Source organism: Columba livia, chromosome 2 (genome assembly GCF_036013475.1).
Source record: "Columba livia isolate bColLiv1 breed racing homer chromosome 2, bColLiv1.pat.W.v2, whole genome shotgun sequence".
In the NCBI taxonomy this organism is placed as follows: domain Eukaryota; kingdom Metazoa; phylum Chordata; class Aves; order Columbiformes; family Columbidae; genus Columba; species Columba livia.
Genome location: NC_088603.1, coordinates 9,521,131 through 9,542,693, shown reverse-complemented (window position 1 = coordinate 9,542,693; position 21,563 = coordinate 9,521,131). Strand labels below are relative to the sequence as shown.

At 40.4% G+C, this 21,563-nt stretch overlaps 1 protein-coding gene across 5 annotated transcripts in view; it reads right to left on the bottom strand.

Moving 5' to 3' along the window:
* The window catches only part of RBM33 (RNA binding motif protein 33), a 101,409-nt gene extending 83,636 nt beyond the window's left edge, over positions 1 to 17,773 (bottom strand). For 4 of the 5 annotated variants that reach the window (XM_065050452.1, XM_065050455.1, XM_065050454.1 and 1 more), the window contains exons 1-4: positions 17,515 to 17,765; positions 6,665 to 6,743; positions 2,306 to 2,354; positions 215 to 291 (exon numbers count right to left, since the gene is read on the bottom strand). In XM_065050452.1, coding sequence (XP_064906524.1) covers positions 215 to 291; positions 2,306 to 2,354; positions 6,665 to 6,743; positions 17,515 to 17,542 — 233 coding nt within the window. In that variant the 5' untranslated portion in view covers positions 17,543 to 17,765. Of the gene's footprint in view, positions 1 to 214; positions 292 to 2,305; positions 2,355 to 6,664; positions 6,744 to 17,514 lie in introns of all 5 variants that reach the window. The other variant, XM_065050456.1, reaches the window with a different exon arrangement.
* Positions 17,774 to 21,563: the final 3,790 nt, after the last annotated feature.

Sequence of the window (21,563 nt, the reverse complement as noted above, 5' to 3'; positions counted from 1 at the left end):
GAATAAATAAAAAAATTTTTTACTGAAATGCTAACAATGCTACTGAACGCATTATATATAGATATAGATATATATACAATTAAGTAGTTGGCTAGGTAAAAAGCAAAATTATATTAACCATATACGAGTAACCTTAGTTTAGCCATTATTATCAGTAGTAGTAGTCATGACTAGTTTTGAGTTATCCAAAACACAAGATTTATAAAAGAAATACCCAAAATCTTGTTCCTCTTCGTTGTCACTTTGCAGAAGATCATCATTCAGCTCTTCATCTGACAAGTCTGACTGATTCTAGGTTTCAGAAAAAGTCAACCATGAACATCAAAAAGGATATAAACTTTTAATGAGGTACTGAAACTACTGAAACTTCTGAACACTATGTATTTTTTAATGAAGAACGTATCTGAGACTAAGACCATACATTCCATGAAATTAACTAATTTGATGAAAAAAATATACTACACAAGACAACAGTCTAAAAATAAATGTTTCACAGTCTTATGGAAATTTGCAAAACTCCAATTTGCTTCACTATCAACACATTTCACTGATGCATTCTCAAATATAGCCAAAGATGATGACTCAGTTAAGAAATACCAGAAAGAAAGGTACGTTAGTGCGCTGCCTTGTGACCTTGAGGCATTAGGCAAGTCAAGAAAATGCACTAAGTTACTGCAGTTTCTAGAGAGCAGAGATACTTATTAGACCAGAGGGAAGAACATGATGATACCAAAAAAATGGAAAACTATAATTAGTTTGCAAGTGAAGAAAAAAAAAAGTAGAAGAAAGTATCATGCCTTTTCTGAACTCCCCCTCAGTTGTCTATCATACTTACAGCTGTTGCATTTTTTTTTTTCTTAAATAATTACCCATTAGGAAGAGATAACTGCAGTTTTGCTCAGCAACATTATTTTCATCCCCTAAAGTAACAGGGGCAGAAAGGTTATAACAAGGGTAGATTTATCTAAAAGTACTGGGATAAGATTAAGTAGAAGCAAGTTCAGCCTAAATAGCTCAGGGAAAACTTCCTGAGAAATCTATTACTCTGCCATATGAGTCCATAAGCATAGATACTGCTCAGAGCCCTGTAATATGGCAGACTGAAAACCAGAATAGAAAAAGCTCAAGAATGCGTAATACATTGGAGAAATATAGTATTGGTTAGTGTTCACACAGATTTTATTTCAAGATAAGCAGTTTTATCAACTCACTTTTCAATTACCAAGATGTATGCAATGTTCACTGCTTGTATTTTTGATAATTGTATAACACACATCTGTACTCCCTATCCTCCTGGAATTTTATTTTCTTTTTTAAACGAGTACATGAGACAAAGGAACTTCCTATCTTTAATAGGCATTACTAACAGAATAATTTCAAGAAGCTAACTGCCAACATTTAGAGTGTGATTATAAAAAAACCTACATCAACTAAAACTCAACTTTTACCAGATCTGGGTTTCTTAATGAACCTATTCACCTCCAACTAAAACTTTAAAAACTATTTTCTAAATGAATTTGTTTGACAGATCAAGTGGAGGAAGAGGTACCAGCCAGTTTTGATTTCCCAAATGGAAGCCCTGCCTTCTCCTGTAGATATGTGGCAAATCCAAACATATGTTTAGCTCTTTTCAGAGAGTTCAATTTTGGAAATAGATACCAGAATGAGGAGTCTACAGCAGACACTGGGGGACTCTATGTTTTTCAGTGCTAGCTGCTCTCATATTCTTCCCCACTGTAGGAGGAGAAATCCTCTGCCTACTTGTCAGACAAAGGAGTGCTGGATTATGCGCAGTGACTAAGTCTTTAATAGACACTACTGATTGCTTTTTTATTTAACTCGCTGGTAAATTCTTCTGGTATTTTGATGAGTAACTTTTAATAGCCAGGAAGCTGGCAGCTGAAGTGAATTCTCCAGAATGCTAATCAGCACCCAGCAGGCATAATTGTTTTTTTTGTTTTGGTTTTTAATTGTTAAGTCAATATGAGCTACAGAGAAACTGATTTTGAGAACCATCTCATTTTTGAGCAGTATTATGAGAAGAAACACTATCTCAGAAAAAATAAATTTTTCTAAAAGTTTTATTTTAAAAAGCCACACTTGGAGGTACTTCCCAAAAGGAAATAGAGCTCTGGGTGCCAAGCACTCTGGCAACAGGGCAGAGCTAACATACCTGTGGCTATTAGGCTTTAGGAAGGTGACCGTAAAATATGTAAAAGGACATAGCAAACAACTCAAGTGGGTAAGTTGGACAACATTCACTTTTTAGCATTTGGAACAATTCACTTTAATGCATGTATCTTACCTTTTTGCCAGTTATCAAGTCCTCTCCAAGCAAGTCATCATCAAGTTCACTGGAAAACATTAATAAATGTAAGAAGCTGAACCTTAGAGAACAGAAACAAACACCATATCGGGTATGAACCTTAAAAAACTAACTTAAGAATAATTGTTGCTGAGTGTCCACAAAGCTTCCCTTCTAGCAAAGCATTCAGCAAGTTGAAAGAGGAGATATTTTCAATGAAACAATAGATCATACTTATTAAGTAAGACTGTTGTGCAGTCATTTCATTCCATATGCTTTCCTTTCCACATCCCTTCAACTATAACACAGCACACAAACCTAGACAAAGCGCAGGCATTTAAACCACGGTTAGCTGGGTCCTCACTCTAGATCATTCAAGGCCCTTTGGGCATATTGTCAAAATTGCTGTTTCTCACCTCACCAGGGAAGAAGCACACGAGACAGTAATGTCCTGTGGGCAAGACTCGGTCTACAGACCACCACATGGCCCCAGCTGCACTCCAGCAAAGAGGCCAGTTGGCATGGATGCCACTTAGGCCTAGATCTCTAGTAAATACTTTACTCCCTCCTCCTCCTTAAGTTGAGGGTAAGGTCAAGGAGGCATTTGTAGGATGACAAAACCAAATGCGTGTTTCACGGTCTTTGTAGGTGTGGCTAAGAATTCAGGAAGCATAGAAATAACTGGCTTACAAAACTTCTGCTGTCACATAGCGTCTGTCCCATAAACAGGATGCAACACAGAGAATTGCAGTCCAGATCAGTTAAGATGTAGGACAACTGCTTTAATCTCATTCTTCCTTCAGTGAAAGAATTATCTAGTGACAGGAATAGACAGATTCCCTCTGCTATAATAAACACTTATTACTAACAAATGCCTGTATTAGCACATGCATGTCCTAATACTGAGATGCCAGTGATTTGAAATGTGAGCTGTAATCCAGGAATCTGAACATATTTCTACCAGTATACCCTAATTAAAAAACAACCACCAAACATGCCTTAGATACTACACAAAAATTAAATACTCCAAAGGGAGAATGGGCTATATGAACAGAATGAGAATATGTATAAAAATTCCTTAGGACTACTAAGAAATACTTGCAAAAGGGGAAGCCAATCCCAAGACACAAATCAGTGCTAAAAGTTGTTTTTACAGATGGATACATCTCTTTCAGTGTTGGTTACTGTACAGATAATGCAGGGGGGGAATTAAAATCTTGTGGGCTAGAAAATAACAGATGATACTCCAAATCAGCACTAAATAGGACGTCATCATCAGTACACAGTATTTGTCTATAGTTACCAATCTCAAACAGTTCCACGAATAGTTGAACATTAACAAATAGCCATTTTTTTGTGTTCACTGCAATATTAAACAAAAATTGGGACATGAAACACATAAATCTCAAAAAGCAAACTGAAGGCAATTTAAGCCTTTTATTTCAGAAACAGAAAACTCTACATAACAGAAATGGTTTCAGAAGAATTTAGAGTCAAAACTGCAGTAGGAAAAAGTCACTAATGTCTTCAACTGCCAGCAATCTGACAAATGCGCCAAAAGGTTTGAAAACATTTCCCAGTACTATGGTCCACCACTAACAGCTTTTGATAAAACTACACTAGAGAATTCCAAAAGACAGCAAGATAGCATGTTACAGCAGCATTCAAAGCCAAAAAACAAGTTCAGGTAGTAAGAAATTCACATAAAAAATAAATACAGAAGAAAGCAAAAGCTTTAACTATCTAAACATAGTCAGGGCTATTCAACACGTTACTAAAAAGATCCTTGATGTAATTTTTTAAAAGATAGTTAAACACTGGGTCAATAGAAGTAACTGTATATGTACTCTAGATTTTTAAATGCTTTGGCTTATCACTTGACAGTCAAAAATATTTGTGCTAGCACATAAATGAAGCTCCTAAAAGTATTTCACAGAATGCCCCTCAAAACTTCTTAAAATATTCAATGTCATTCAACATTTTCATTGACAAATTAAAAGAAGAAAAATCACCATGGGTAATTTTTTGAATAAACAGAGTAACAGTGAAAAGCCTGCACAGTAAAGACATCCTATCGTCAAGCTTCTTTAAAAATAGCCAAATCTGAAGTTATCTGTCAGAAAGAAGAGGGAGTAGAATTACCAGATCTGACTATTAAAAACAATTAAAGAACAATTAAATAAAAAAATTACCAGATATTAAGAGATCTCAGGTTAGCTGAGAAACAGACAAAAACAAATGGTTGCAATCTAACACTCCATAAAGTCACAGATAATAAACTGGAATAAAAATACACAATAGCGATAGTTCCAAAGGCAACTCACTCTCACTATCATCAAGACACAAAAGCCTTTCTAAAAGCACAATTCTAAGAAGTTAGTGTTAAAGTAATCCAAGAGTTCACTGCTTTCAGAAGAGACAGACACATTTCTTCCCCTTCCTCAATTCCCAATACTCAACATTCCCCTCACTGAATAGATTCAGCTCACCAAACGAGGAAGAGAAAATAATAATAAAAAAGAGAGCAACAAAAAGTGGAAAGTTTTCTGCCAGTGTAGAGAAATTAACAGTCTCAGAGAAGGCTCAGAGTAAGCAAATTTCAGCAAAAGTCAACTACTAAATCAGCCCTGTCATCTCGCAGGATAGCAGCACAGAACTGTATTTTCCCAAACTCAAGCTTTGTGCTACTTATAGGGACAAATGTATAAATTAATAGTCTGTGATAAAGACATCAGACGAGCCATTTCTGGCCTCCAGTTTCATGAGCACGCCTCCTTAAACACGAGCAGTAGCAAGGACACAAGTGTTTTGGGAAAAGAATTCATAAAAAAACATAATGGGAACAATTTTTCAAGAACAATGTTACAGGTGTACTCCCAAATAATAGGGGTCTTCCAACCCTCAGTTATCGCCCTCCTGTCTTTGAGAAAGCAAAGAGATCTGGAAATTCAAAATTATTTAAATGACTGGGGGATGGGACTCAGTTAAGTAGCAGCCCAGAAGAGTTGATGGTTGATCAAAATGTGTAACTAACAGCATAACCACTTCACCCTCCCCCAAAAAAGAGTAATTTAAGTTCCAAAACAAAGCATGAAGAGTTAAAAAAACTCAACTATGTCTGCTGTGTTAATTTAGCTGTGTTAATTTAGCTTTTTTTTTTTCCCCCAATTTTCAAGAAATTGTGTCCTAAACTGAATTAGGCCAACAGTTAAAAAAATTCAAGCAATTACATTAGGCAACATATCCATGTACAGCACTTAAAATTGTCCAAACACAGAACTTAACACTTCTAAAGACACCTTGACAATCTAAGAAGAAACCACTTCCCTTACAATTTCACTAAACAAACAATATTATTTTTTTATCATCTATCATAAACTATATGCAGCTAATAATAAACACAAATGAAAACCTTTTTCTAAAACTGAATCCTTGTGTGCTTCAAAGTCTCAGCTTAGTGAAAATACTCTATAAATCTTTCTCAAGTCCTAGAAAAATAAGAAAAGTGCAAAAGAGGAAACTAATCCCTCTGGAAGGTCAGTAAGTGTAGAGTAGCCGATGCACTCCAAGTGCTCAGCTCAGTGGAGAACTACTTAAGCTAAAATTTGTTTACTACAATCACTTGAATTACTATTAAAAAATATAAAAATCTATTTGGAATGGCTTTTTCTCCTTTTTACAGTGAAAACCACTGCCAAAGTCTGAATAAGACAATTATTGAAAAGGAATAATAAAAACAACATAAAAATGTGGAAAGTTTTCTCCCAGAAAGAACAAACAAGTTCAGGCAGCAGCCTGATTCAAGTCTTTCCCAGCTGGGATGCCTGTGCATACAAGAATGTGCTCTTATTCTCCCTGAAAATACCAAGTCCACACATACTTCCAGATCTTTAAAACAGTCATATTTTTCAGTGGAAGCCCATACCTAAGCTCCATTATTCTTCCCAATGTAAAACTGAAGTAAAAGATTAAGGATAGGAATTTAAACGTCTAGGTAAGAGAAAAAAGTTAAGTTGGGCAAAATCAAGTACTAGCAAAAATCTAAATATTTAAACCACCGAGATCAACTAAATATTTAAAACGGAAACCAGGACATTATCTGCAATGTTTCTTACACACCACAGACACTTAGTATTTATCCAATTTTAAATGGTATCTCTTCATATTCCTCTCTATATTCCTCAAGGCAAGTGTATATTTGGCACAATCTAGCACCGGCTGACACATGCATAACAAGCAACATCTTCATTAGTATCTAAATATATGCTGCTCTAAAAGTTAGAATACAAAATGCTAGAATAGGAAAACAGATCAATGTAATTCAGCGTACAGAAACTGAACATGAAATGTTGTACCTACCTGTCCCAGTCGTCATCTCCAGCTCTTCTTCTCCAAGACCTTTCTGCACCAGGCTTATCAAACTGATCAAAGTCATCATCTGTAAAGAAGGTGACTACAATAAATAATTCTTACTGAAATGAACGGTTTCTGAAGGAACCACTTAGGTGAGGTTTTTTTTTTAGAGGGGGGCGTTTTTTTAGAAGACACAAAAATACTCTTTACTTTCCATCTTAACATAAGGAAAACAGTTAATACCAATATATAATAATAATCATCATCATCATAATCATAACAATAACAATAGACGTACGATATAGCTTTCCCTCTTCTCACCACTGAAGTAAGGATGACCCAAGGAAAACAGAGCATGACATACAGCACTAGAAAATGTTGCCAACAAAGATCATCCCAGAGACAGAAGCTCCCCAGTAAGGTATGAAACAGAGGTGGAATGGAGGTAAAGGGAACAACACCTGCTAGATTTCTGTCTGCCTTGGGGGCCACAAGCTCATCTACCCACACTGGGCCCGCAAAGGCACTTCGAAAACAGGAGTAAACCTCAGGTCAGCACAAGGCAGGATGTTACCAGCAATCCAAAACAGAAGAGGGAAGTCAGGTGCGATATACCATCAATTACCTCAACTGGGGCATTAAAAATAATAGAAGTCATTGAAGTATGTTACACTGTGTACATAAGCATGCACGTGCCTTCCAAGATAAAACTGGTGCTCCATATATTTTAACAAGTACCCTTGCCCTAGCCAACCAAAGCACAAATTACTCTTGCGTAGCTTAGTTTGCAAATGACAGTTATGCTACTTAAAAATATTAAAACTTCCATTTATCTACAAAATAAATGCAAAGCTCATCTGGTCTCTTCAGACATCCAGATGTCATCTGTAAACCAGAAGCACATACCTTCAGAAACACTCAACACTCACTCTCCCATCCTGTGGCTACAGCCCAATAGAAAACACACACCTGGAATTAGCATCTTTTCCACACATTTTAATAACTTTTATAAGAATCAAACAAGTGCACAAACAGAAGTTATGGTCAACACATGGGGAAACTGGCTGTAGTTCAGTGGTCTGCAAAATGCAATCCTGTCCTTCCATTACAATCTGAATTGGTGAACACTAAACTGACACATATCCAGTCATTCTCCTGACTCTACTCGGACTGAACTCTGAACAAGTACAACACCAAGGAACAATTGGTGGTGTTCTTTTAGGGTTGTTTTTTGTTTGTTGGTTTGGTTGTTTGGGTTAGTTTGGTGGTGGGTTGTTGTTTTGGTTTGGTTTGGTTCTTTTTGGGGGGGGAGGGATGGTGTTGGTGTTGGTTTTTGTTGTTGTGGTGGTGGTAGTTTTGATTGGCTTTTTGGTTTTCTATCTGCAGCTTTTTAAACTCAGCCCAGTATCCTTCAGTGAATATTCCACACATGCAATGACAAACCTATTCACTTGTTACTTCATATAATCAGAATACAGGTGTATTAGTGACCAGAGGTAAAAGGAGGCAAAAACAATAAAAAGAGAAAATTCAGTTCTTGCAATGTCACTAAATTAAGAGCTTTTAAATCAGAAATTTCAATTACAAATAGCTATGAAAATAAGACTGCTCAGTATGAACTGTGATGCAACATAATTCAAGCGTGGCAACTTTTGTTTTGAAACAGAAGGTAAAAACAATTCCCCTTGATCAGGTTCCCCTGTTCACTGCCTACAGATACTTTTCTTTTTTAACTAATCTTCTATATTTAAAATAATTTAGACAGGCTAACACCATTGAAACAAACAGTTGCTTTACATTTCTCTGCTCAAACATCTACATGTTGCGACCTCCTTCAATTCCAATTCCTATTCCACCCACAGGGGAAAGCCAGACAGATAAACAAGCACTTCCTATCTTTTTCTTGAACACTAAATTACCCAATTTTGTGGTTGCTGAAAAAAACGTCACTTTGCTCTCCTTACCATCATTCAAAACCATGCTGCAGTGATTATCTTAGTGCACTGCCATTTTAAGGGCACAAATATCCCGCGCTGTCATTGTTCCTACAGCTGGATTGCAGTAATCCACTGACGTGATGCAACCACCTCCAAAGATTATTTTTTTAATGTAACGTGACTGGTTTTGCAGCAAAGCAAACTATGAGAGTCCACATCCTGACTAACACAGCTCAAGACAATGACCACCATGAGGAAGACAGTAACTTCTTTTAAAGCTATGTCTGCTTACTTGAAAGGTACCATACTTTTTCATGCCAGGCACCACTTTCAAAACTACAGAGAGCTGTATTATAAACCAACGCCACTTGAAGGCAAGTTCTTCAAGCTCTTCAGCACATAATTCTTACACAGATAGACCTTCACATCAGCCAGGTTTAAATCTAGACAAATAAAGTTAAGTGCCAAATCCTTTTTCTCTGTTGAGATCTCTCTACAACAAAAATGAAACACCCTCCATCATAATTTATAGTACTTTTCCAGGCCAGATAGTTAAGTTTCATGGCTATAAAAGTGCTCCAGCTTAGTACTACTGCTACTGAAGAAACAATACCAAGAGGGTCCAACTTCCTGTCAAGTTTCTAGTGTTGAACAGGATCCCCACTCAGGTGACATCACAAAGATCTGCTCTCCAGCTCTTCCAACCCTCCAAATTTCTCACATCCTATTCCTTATTTACGAGCAACTCCTACCAAAACCCAAAGCTGAATTACATCCACGCAAAGCCCTTTTCACAAGTCCCCTCTAGCGGAATGCATACAAAAGCCTCAAAAATGACTCGTCAACCTGTGTGTGGTGACTGCAACTTAAAAGAATTGGTCCACATATGTCCCCACCACCTCCCTGCTCTCATCTCTTCTCTCCTCATCTCACACACTTATGATATAAAGATCTTTGGGACAGAGGGAGCCAGTTATTCCTTTTTATGCTCATACATTCTGTGACAGCTTACACTGACAATGAGCATTACAAATTACGTCAATTTTGACACTGTATTGTCAGAGCCCTAAAAGAGGTTGTAGCGTTCCTTTAGAAAAGGGGGTCACAACAGTCGCGCATCTACAAATAGCGTTCATTGCCAGGTTCGCTGTTTGTGAGATAGCAAGCATGGAACTGGACACCTGCAGTGCAATGGGATAACTACCAAACTTCAGTGAGGCACCACTTTTTTTCCCATATCTGAAACTACACATATTTTCATTTTTCTTCTACCTGTTTAGGCAATTACATTTAGGAAAAAAAAAAAAACAAAACAGTAAACAGCAAGCAGCATAACATATGCGGATGTTTCTCCTTGAGAAACTCTTACAAGTCAATGTTTGCATCAAGTGTGGTTAAGTGACTGTAAAACATTAACTTGCACAAAAAGAGGAACACTCAGCATCAGCAGAGCACAAAACCACTGAGAGCAACAGCCAAAATTCTTTTTTAATATAATTCACAGTACCACTGTGTGGGAGATGAGAAGAAAAAAAAAAACGGGAGGAGAGAGATCCACAATGCTAAGCTTTTTAAGCAGGAAAATGTCTGTTGTAGGAGTTGGAAGAGGTTTTGTATTTCTTCCAGCAGTGTCAGTGCAGTCGTACACAGTAACTGTTGCCAAGACATGCAACGCAATAGCTGCGGCTCCTCATTTCTACTCAAGGCCCCCACGGCAAAGCTCACTGAGATGTGTGTGCATTAGCTGGGTATCACCTGGAAGATCCGGACAGGTGATCACTAAACGCACTAAGCCCCCTCTCTAACTTCCAGCAGCACTAGAAGGAAAATAAAACTACGACCTATCAAATGCCAAAAAAGCACTAACTGGATAAGGGAGCAGGACAGACCAGTTATACAGGAAGACAAAAGAAATAATCCACCACTTGGCTCTTCCTACTGCAGCTCTCAGAAATAGCCATTATCAAAGCAACAGAGAAGTTGCAGGTTGCTGCAGAGTCTAACGTTGGCTGTTTTGTTACATCAGGCAGCCTCGCAAGGCTCTGAACCAGAATAAGCACAAAGACAGCAAAACACACTCAGTTCCCCACATTAAAAGGTTCTTATTTGTTTTATACTTAGCCTAGTGTAGCACTAGCAGTGCTAAAGGCTGTTCTGTACAGCTTATTTTGGGGTTTTATGATATATGCCCAGAATTGTTATCTTTTTTCTGCTTAATAAAAACAGGTCAGCCACACTAAAAATCGACAAAATACAAGCCCCAATTCCTGTTTGGCTATGCTGGTGGTAGCTTCTAACTCTGTGGACAACCTTCCAACAAAACCTTCACTCATCATTTTCCTATGTAAAATGGGAGTCCTAAGCTACAAAGTCTCACACGCGTAGGATGTGAATCAGCAGGAACACTGCAGAGCTCACGTCTTAAAATGGTACGAACATAACCGAAAAAGGTAGTCCTACATAGCAACTGTTGCTAAGATGGATTGTTTTACTGCAATGAGATGGCCAAGACTTCTTGACTAGGAAAAACATCTGATGATGGCATTATTCATCTTCTCAGAAATACACCTGCATGCTTCCTTCAACACTAACCACATGCTGTCTCATAAAGCTTAACAGTTCCAAATTTTGTATTTCGGTTTGCTTCAATATAACGCTGCTGTGAATACCAAACATACTATTAGTTTTAGGCATGGAAAAAACATCAGAGATTTCTCCTTATCCAAAACAAGATGGAGGTGCCACAATGATTCAATAGTTCAAGAAATAAAAAAGTATTATGCACTGTTTACCCAACACGTCTTTCAATACAGTAACTAAGATGCACTGCTTTTGGGCAGAAAAGGTAAGGGAACTATTCAAAAAAACAAAAAACCTAGAGAATAGAAGTAATTTAGCACATGAAAAAACGCAACTTCTCTATGCTTCCATTTAATGCTGAACAAGTCTGTCTTCATCTATCCCATTCCCTGGTACCATATTTAAAACACTCAACATGACAACTTCACAGAATTTCAAGCACAAGCCTCCAGATCAAAAACAGCTTACTGGGTTATCTTTATGTAATAGTTTATTTCTACAGAATATTTTTCTTCATATTTCATTGCAAAAGATTACACAAGACATAGGTATTGTAAAGCCTTGATTTTCAGGAATTGAGTATACCTATTAAAAACAGACTTATGTTTCTGCCCAACAGTAAGGTGACTTTTAGTATGACTTTCTATGTGATATAGAAAAATAATAGGTTTAACATGGAACAGTCATGTCTAAAACACAGGCTGGCAATTTAACTGTAACCAGTTGAATGAAAACTGGTAACAAACTGCAGCAGCATCTACCAATAAAAGCACAAGGTCAAGAGAACTCCTGAACCGGAACCTGTGATGCAAACTTAAAACATTACAAAGCCCACTGCAGTCTGGTCCCGTTTATTACAGATAATCAAGCTCTCTACCCCACCATAAAAATCACATCCACTACTAGTACCACATTATGCACAAGAACACATGTACACAAATACACCACACACAAACACAGTTTATTTTTTCAGGGACAGACATCAAGGGAATCTTATATTTGTAAACAATTACTCACAGAAGCCTTAAGCATTCAGTGACTAAGTATTTATAACAATGTAACAATTGCATAACATGTCCCTCTACTAGTGTATTTCATGTTTTCTTTCCAAATTACTCCTACAGGATGTTTAGCTTCCTCAAAGAAATAAAGCAGAAAACATTAATTTCTAAAGGAAAGGAGTTCTTTTAACCTTCTCAAAGATAACTTTTTTAGAGAGTTTCTCATGATGCAAAGCAAGCCACTAGCAATAAGCAAGAACAGAATTACGATATGCTGCCAGGAACTGAAGTTCTCTTTCTAATCACTGCTTGAAAGAAATAATACTTTTATTTATTGATGTCTTTTGTACTAAAAAAAAAAAATCCAAAGTCGGCTTGGATTTGAAAATATATTTGCTTTGGAAAAACACCTTAAAAGTGTCATAGTCTTTGCCTCACAAAGACGCTGAACGGTGAATGAAGGCCAACAGTTTAAACGAAATCCACATTAACTCAGTTCTCAAATGGCTTTGAACATTGCTGAGAAACTCTTAACTCTCACAGAACTCTCCAGCGCCTTTTACAGCCACCAGGAGTTACGGTTAAAACTGAGGCTGCATTACAGCAGAATTTACATGACCAATCACATTACTTACTTGGAGGTTTTTTGGTCAACTCAGTGGCAATCATCACCCTAAATTATTCTGGAAATCATGTTCTATGTGACCTAAAATCGGAGGTTTCATGTTTGATGTAATAAAGCATGGTTTGCCTTTTGTATTAAAAAAAAAAAAAAGTTACACTAAGGCTATGTTTAATTTAGATGACCTGAAATGAGAGAACATTCAGAAAAACATGACTTTTAGCAAACACTTGTCAGAGAAGCACAAAGAGGTTAAAAACTGCCATGCTTTAAAGCAAATCTGCCTGCCAAAAGCTCATTCAAGTAGTAATGTTTTTTGGCACTAGACCTTAGCTGGTACAACAGCCCATGATCATATATTTGTATTTAATGGACTGTAAACCCTATAGGCCTTTGACACGTAGAGAAGTTTTAGTGTGTGCATATTGCAATAAAACTTTAAGTTATAGTGACCACTTGCATCAGTCCACCTAATAAAGTAGGATGCAGTACCCAGAGACCAAAACACAGCCAGCACTCCAGCCACTTTCACCTGGACAGAAATGCAGAAATCTATTTCCAGACACTGTATACTGCTGTCGAATAGCATGAAGCACAATAAATTCAAATTAATTTGTCAGACTGGATAATTTTTACTACATCCTTGAATAGAAGAGTGACCCACAACAAAGAGGAAGGCTTGCTGTGCTAGCAGTATAAGCTTTTTTCCAATCTTTACCAACAGCTTCACAAGAGGTTTTTAAAGCCACTACACTGCTCAGAGTGTAACAGCAGCCCTCAGATTAAAATGAAATTAAATTGATGACAGCTTAAATTCAAGCTGAAGGAAAAATGTAACAGTCTCCAAGGCAGAGAAACACCCATTCAGTTACTTTTGATATGGGACTTAAGCAAGAATATGGGGTAGATGTATATTCAGCTCCTCCTCCATCCCATTCACTGTCATGATTTGCACCCCAAGGATATCTACACTGAAGTTCATCAGAAGTTAATTAATCTGACAGAAGAAAACCTAGAATAATTTTTCCTTGCTTCTGTATGGCAGACAACTGAGATAAGAAGTGCTCTTTGTTTTGTTTTATTGATAGTTTCTTGTTTATCCTGTAACCATCTTTCCCTAAATGAGCTTAAAATCTAGCTGTAAATTGATTGCAGTACATATCAAGAAAAAATTTCCACATCCATACAACACAGTTGTTATGTTACACTATAAGCAGATAATCACTAAATTCTAGAGCAGCTCTGGTAGAATGGACCTTGAAAGACCATCTGGTCAAACCTTTAATGGGAAGGGGATCCTAGATGAGATTAATTATTTAGCATCATGTCCAACCGGATCTTGAAAACCTCAAATGATGGAGCAAGTGATAGGACAAGAGGAAATGGCCTCAAGTTGCACCAGGGGAGGTTTAGATTGGGTATTAGGAAAAAATTCTTCATGGAAAGAGTTGTCAGGCATTGGAACAGGCTGCCCAGGGCAGTGGAGGAGTCACCATCCCTGGAGGTGTTTAAAAGGTGTTTAGACTACGTTCTTAGGGACATGGTTTAGTGCTAGAGCTAGGTTATGGTTGGTCTTGATGATACTGAGGATCTCTTCCAATCAAAATGATTCTATGATTCTATGTCCCTGGGAAGGTTGTTCCAGTGATTGACTGTTGTCACTGTAAAAAAAGTCTTTCTTGTATGAGTGAAGCCTCTCCTGGTATAACTTGTAGCTGTTTCCCCTTGTCTTCTCCACATGGCTCCTTGTGACGAGAGAGCCTGTGTCCCCTTGGTAGCCACCCTTTAAGTAAGATCATGTTACTCAACATTTAATATGTTTCCTCTCGTTCTGTTTTTATATGAAAGCTAGAATCAAAAGTTTGGGAACCATTGTCTTAACCATAACAGACTAATGAGCAACTAGAAGTCCTCAAAGTCCCTCATCACCACTAGCACACCCACCCTGAACTCCCACATTTCAGTAAAGCCATTCTAGAATTTGAAGCAAGTTGAATCAGACTGCATCGTCTTTCACAAGTTCCTCTGTTATGAAGCTGTGAATCACTCCAAGACCTCACAGATCACCACTTGAAAATTTCCGAGCTTACGTCTGTGAGACCTGTCACCAGAAAAGCCTTTCTCTTCATCCTTAGAAAGCTCAGCTGCACCAACACAAGTATCTGGTCACAAAAGGGCATATGAATACTTTATTCTTATTAATCAAGTGAATATTTCCCAAGAGCTTAAAAAATTCTAAGTGACCAAAGTCTACACATGCTGTCCAACAGAAAAATCATCTTCCGATCCATCAAATATACTTAAATGTTCAGCAAACACAGCCATTTCACATGTTCTGCACCATGTCCTTACAGAAGATTTTGATTTTTAATCTGCATCTTCAAGCCACAACTATCTTACTTTGTCAGCTGTTACCCTGAAATGTCAAATTAACCCATTTTGTACTACTTAAACAATCTAGACAGTCTTTTTTTTCTTTAAGAAAACACTGAGGTGCTGTTATCTCTCCCTCAAAAATCACAAAACTAAAACCAAAGCACTAGTTTCTACAGTTAAAACTTTAACAGACAAAAAAAAAAATTTAAGCCAAATAACCACTTAGTCCTGGGCTTTTCATCCTGTACACTTTTCCCATTCATTACCACTTTAGATAACGGCTCCTTTCCAAAGAGAGTTGCATATACCCCACTGGAAGGGGGTTTTAAAAGTGTATTTAACACTTGAATAGAGTATTCAAGCAGGAATTTTCCTGGACTGCTCACACAGACATAGAGAAACCTCTGGGATTCTTCATTCAGGCAAGTGCTGCACAGTGATCACCTAGACTAAACTCTGCTTATATGGAGCAAGGATCACATTTAATTGGCCACCATTTATTGATAAGTAGTGTTAACACTGAACAAACAACTGCATGTGCCCACCTAGTACAAAGCAATCCTAATTCACAGTTAGATGCAAATGGTACTCCAAAAACTAGTCTTAAAACTTCAGTTTTACCACTTAGTTGAAGGTTGTCTGTTGTATACAACTTTGTATGCGAAAACATGCTCATCCAATTTGCAGCAGTTTTAAACACAAAAACTAAAATGCTCCAAAACTGACACTTTCCTCTGCCCTCATAATACTAGAAAAAAAAAAACTTCCAGAGACAGAACATGCAGGCAAAGTGCACTTCCACATCACAAATAACTAATCTGAACCACAGAAACTAGCACAAAGTCTTCTGCAAAATAACTTAAACTTTGCAATATATTTTGCACTACTAAAACAACGATCCAAATATATAAATATTTGCTGTTTTACCAATCAGTGCTGCCCTTCCTAGCCATCTTCCCAAACTCCTCAACTCCTAAATTTGTGAATTTATTTGTAACATTTACCTTTAGTAGGACACTTAATTGTGTTCATGTACTTTGGTACCAATTAAGCTAACAATGGTGAACAGTCTGACCACTTAAGTGAGTGATCACAAGGACATGCCACACTCTTCTCCCCCACACCTACTTACAGAAAAGAGTGACTAAAATCACTACAAACTTTTGTACAGATGACAAGCACATCACCTGACAACCCTGACCAGTCTTTATCAAAACTGTTATTCCTAGTGAAAGCAGGGCTGGCCTATAGCATCAAAAACAGACATTTCTTTCAACTGTATCTCTTTTGAACACCCCAGTGTGTCCCCTGCAAGTGTCTCTCTTAATCATTCATGTGTTCTCATTTTAAAAGTTGCTTAATAATCAGAATGATGGAGGGTTTTGAGTTGTCATTTAAAATGCTGTGAGAAGTGTCCTTAGCGAAGAGGAGCAGATGCACACCTGACAGGCCTGAGGTCAAGCACTGGCTTCATTTTACACTTTCCAAGTGATACTTTCTGCTTCTGGGCAGTCTGTAAAATGAATTATAGCTATTCCCCAGATAAGAGGTAAGTTGTTCAAACACGTCACATACTGTAGCTGTAAAAACTATGGGAATTAAATATGTAAAGGGTGTCAGGAGGATGGAGCCAGGCTCTTCTCAGTGACAACCAATGATAGGACAAGGGGCAATGGGTACAAACTGGAACACAGGAGGTTCCATTTAAATTTGAGAAGAAACAGTGAGGGTGACAGACACTGGAACAGGCTGCCCAGGGAGGTTGTGGAGTCTCCTTCTCTGCAGACATTCAAACCCGCCTGGACACCTTCCTGTGTAACCTCATCTGGGTGTTCCTGCTCCGGCAGGGGGATTGGACTGGATAATCTTTCGAGGTCCCTTCCAATCCCTGACATTCTGGGATTCTGTGAATGTATATAAATAAACACATCCATGCCACCCAGAGACCCCGCACCCACGCTAAGTGACAAAACTGCTGCCCCTTCCCGGTCCTGCCCCGGACGTGGAGAGTCAACAGTCCCCATCGCCGCACGACGCCGACTCCCACTAGCAAGAGAAGAGCCCCTGAGGCCTTGCGGTGCCCGGGGGGCTCCTACTCCCCGCCAGGAGCGCGGGGCCCACCCGCTCCGCACTCCCGAGAACGTCAAACCCTCCGCCCCCGCCCAGGCGGGACCCAGAGGCGGCGACGCCACCGCCCCGGGAAGGCCCCGCAGCCCTCGGCTCCCCTCGGCCCCGTCGGCCGGTTCACTCCGGACAGGCCCCGCTTCCCCAGCGGAGGCCGGGGGGCCTAGGGCCCCCCGCGCGTCCCCAAGTGAAGCCCTTTGGGGCCGCAACACCCACCTGCGCCTCCTCCCAGGGCGGCAGCCATGGCTCTTCGCCTTGCCCAGGCGGCAGAGGCGGCTCCCGGCAGCGATCCCGTGCCGCCCCCAGGAGCGGCGGGGAGCGGGGGAACGGGGAAGGGCTCGGATTCAGCGCCCGGCGGCTCCCCCTCACACCGCCCCGCCGCACGCACCCACCGCAGGAGAACAACAAACTACCACAACATGGCGGCCGCCGCCACCGTCACAGTCGCCGCGGCCCCCGCGCTGCATCATGGGACGGCGGCGGACCGATCCCTCCCTCGCGGGGGGGGCGAGCAGCGGCCGTCACTGGTTGGCTGGCCGCAGTCCGGGCGCCTCGCACGCCGGGGTGCGTCATCGCTCTTCGCGCATGCGCCCAGGGGGCTCCTCTCGGCGGCGCCGGCCGGGCGGGCTGCGCTGGAGTGCGCGTGCGCCGCGGTGGGGCACGTGCCACCGCGCGGCGTCGGGAACGCGCAGGCGCGCGGGGGCGGCCAGTGCCATGACGGGGAGATGGAGGCCGGGCCTGGCCGGGCAGGGGCTCTCTTGGCCTCGGACCCGCTGCTGCGCTGGGGAAGGCCTGTGGAGCTGTTCCCGAGCGGCTCCGCGATCTGCCCGGGCGTCCTTGCGGGGAGTCCGGGACGCCAGGGCCTTGCCTCACTGCACAGGAGCAGGCCCGCCGGCCTTGAGGCGGCGGCTGCGGTGCCGTTACCTGACCGGGGCACAGCGGGGAGCGGGAGCGGGAGAAAGAGGCGCAACTTGCCAGCGCTCCCACGCGTCCCTGGCAGGATCTGAGTCTGTGATTCTGTGTCTCTTGCCGAAATTGGAGGCTGCTTGCAAATGCCCGGCTCCCATTGGTCTGCATGGAGGCTTCAGCAGGTCACAGGTCCAGCTTGAACCCTCAGGTTCAGGTCTCCTGTGGAAAAAAATAAGCCTCATGAGTGAATGGGATTAAAATACACCATGAAAGTGATGGTTTGGGCCATGTTAGGTGCATCTGTGCTTTTCCCATCTTTTTGACTGTGGGGGGGAATTAACACTTGCATAACTAACTAAAATAGTTCAGGCCGTGTAGCTCTTCTCGACTCAAGCCTCACCTGGCTACATACTTTACAGGCTCAGTGTCCTGACGTGCTAAATCCAGTTTCAGTGCAAGCTAAAAGTCCTCTTCTGCCAGCCCTTTTTCAAAGCGCTTCCCTCCTGGCTGCTTCGCTGTGAGTTCCCTCTCTCCTTCTCAAAGCAACACACCAAAAATAGTTTTGAGTTTCCTTCCTGTCTTTTACTGATTTTCCTCTTAACGGGGGAATCAGGACTTGTGGCATTCTGCACAGAGCGGGTTAAACACAGTATAAAATTGTGCCTTGATGTGAAACAAACTTTTAGGTTACATCACTTGTGAAGAAGCCCAATTTGTTCTAAAACAGAGCCTGCTATAGCAAGACTAGTTCAAGTAAATGGCAAAACTTTCCCAGGTGGACAAGTCTTCATGGAAATAATTAACAATGTTAGTATTTAAATTATCGGCATTATCTGATTAAACCCTTGCTATGAGAATAAGGAAGTTCTCATGTCACTTTGTTCTGAGCTCCCTGCAGACTTACTTCAGCATTGCATTTGGTCTCATTTTTCAGGTTTTCTTCACAACTGTACAGCTAGAGATTTAGTCTTTACATATTCCTACAAACTCACAGCCAAATTTTAACTTTAATTTAGGAAAGAGACCATCGGCAGGCAATTCTTGCTGATATTTAACACGCAGTCCATCAGTCCAGTTCTGATTTCCTGACATGCAGGTGGTAAGTGAATAGTACTACTATAAATGGTTGAAAAAATGGTGATTTCAATGGGGCCAGGATTTCAGCCATCACTCCTTGTTGTCCATCTTTCTTTTGGGTATCTGGTTTGCAGCGCCAAAGGATTTCCTGGCAAGGGAAGGCATTTTCTGGACCCTTTAAAGGCTGGACAGAGAAGTGTGTGGGGTGAGACTCAGCCAGTCTCAGCAGCAGCCTGGTACAGTTTGCAGCTCTCTTGTCATAATTCTCTGTATCCTTCTGTTTGAGGCTGAGAAATGAAGAGTTAAACACAGGCAATACTCACAATGAGCATCTTTGTGGCATTCAAATGTGTAGAAGAGTGTGTTTTGTAAGTATTTGATGCTCTGTATTTTTGCTCATTTTAATAGCTGATTTGATTTCCATGACTGACAATCCAAACACAGATCAAGGGACCATTTGCTTAGTGCACCAATCCAATATTAAAGAGGAATAACAAGATAGCTCACAGTTATTCTGTTTGTTAATATACAGATTCTTCAGACATTTTGCACAGCTCTGGTACAAAAAAGTGGCTGTTCCCAGATGTTGGAACTTCAGCAGGTGTGGAACAGGGACCTAAATTGTGATGGCGGAGACAGATATGGTGACTCTAGTCACCTTCATTCAGGACTTTTCATGAGTTTTCAAATTCCATGAACTGTAGAAGCTCTGAATTCTCTATAAAATACCTTCAACTTTTTCTCGATACTACCTAACCTGTGCTGTAAAATGCCAGCATGCGTCTTTGCTGTAAATGGGGGTTAACGTACTTGCTGCCCATGGAATCCATGAATTAAAATGACTTTATGTGAACTAATCATCCTCACTTTATTAAATAAACTTTTGGAATTTCTGCATAAATTATGTATTTGCCTATGTGTCTTCCAAAGCGAATCCAGCTGCAATTGGGAAAGCAACAGGTTGTCTTGCGAGGGGATAAAGTAAATAACTGGGCCAGAACTCAAGAAACTTGTAATCCTGTATTCGCTCGTTGCATTACCGGGGCAGGTTGTCCTGCATCTGCTGCCTCAGATATCCTTTTCTAAGCTGGGGAGAATACCGCTAAGCTTTTTTTCTGATTATTTGAAATCCAGTATAGCAGTCTTCCAAATTTAATTCCATTAAACACTTAAAACTAAGACAAAGGTAGTAAGAACAGTGTTATCGACAGCAAATAACTCCTGATTCCCTAGAGAAAATGTGCTTCTGGCTTATTTTCCAGCCACAGTTACCTCTCTGTGAGCTTTTATTCTAGTCCCTCTCAGTCTGGCAAAACCAGACTTAGTTTTCATAGCAAGGCAGGGACAGGTGGAGCAGCTGGTCCATGGCTGGTGCAGTTGTGGCTTTGGCTCACAACCTTCTTGTGATGAACCTCACAAGGTGATGTCAAACTCTGAGTCAGCATATTCCATTCAAAGTCAAGCCCTTGTCTTTGAATGAGTTTGTGTAAATTGAACATTAAACAGATTTTGTTTTTTTTTTTCCCACTCTGGATGCTGGAAATCTTACTGACTAAGCTTTGCTTTGTTTCAGGGTGAAGCTGACGAACATAAGGCTGTCCTTCCTTCCAAAAATGACTTGGAATATAGTGGAAAATGTCTAAGATGCCCCATTCTTAGCCAAAGGGAGTGGTACCCCATGAAAAACATATCAGAATAAGGAAAGGTTAGGAGTGTTTCCTGAGGTTTTCTGACAAGGAGCCAGTGTATGGTATCGTTGGCCTTGCCTAAATGCTGAGTTTTGGGAAGGGCTGACCCCTTCCACTCTGTGTAGAGCAAAAGGACACGTGATGGCTCCAGGCAAACCTCAGAGCAGGACAAGCAACTTCGTTGGCCCCGATTCTGGTGGCCCGTACCTGTGAGAAAAGCCCCATGCTCTGTGGAGCCTCACTGAATGTTGAGACGTGCACGGGTACCAAATGTCAGCTGTCGTACGTGAACTTCCAGATCAGAGCTTACATTCCTAAGAACTCCTCATACCAGAAGGCTGTAATCCTGTTAAAAGCCTCTGGGAACTACTGCAATGCAAATAATAGTAGCAATAATTAGCACTGCTTTAATTGATGCTGTCTATTCCTCAAATGTCAGTGAAAATTTACTTTGCTAAGCCAACAACTTCTCCCCTGGAACTCTGCTGGCTTTACCAGAATTACACAAGGGGTGACTTTGGATCATTGTAGGTTCCTGGCATAAATTATCAGCTGTTGATTCCTTGCCCTTTAAAACTTGGCAAGTGTACA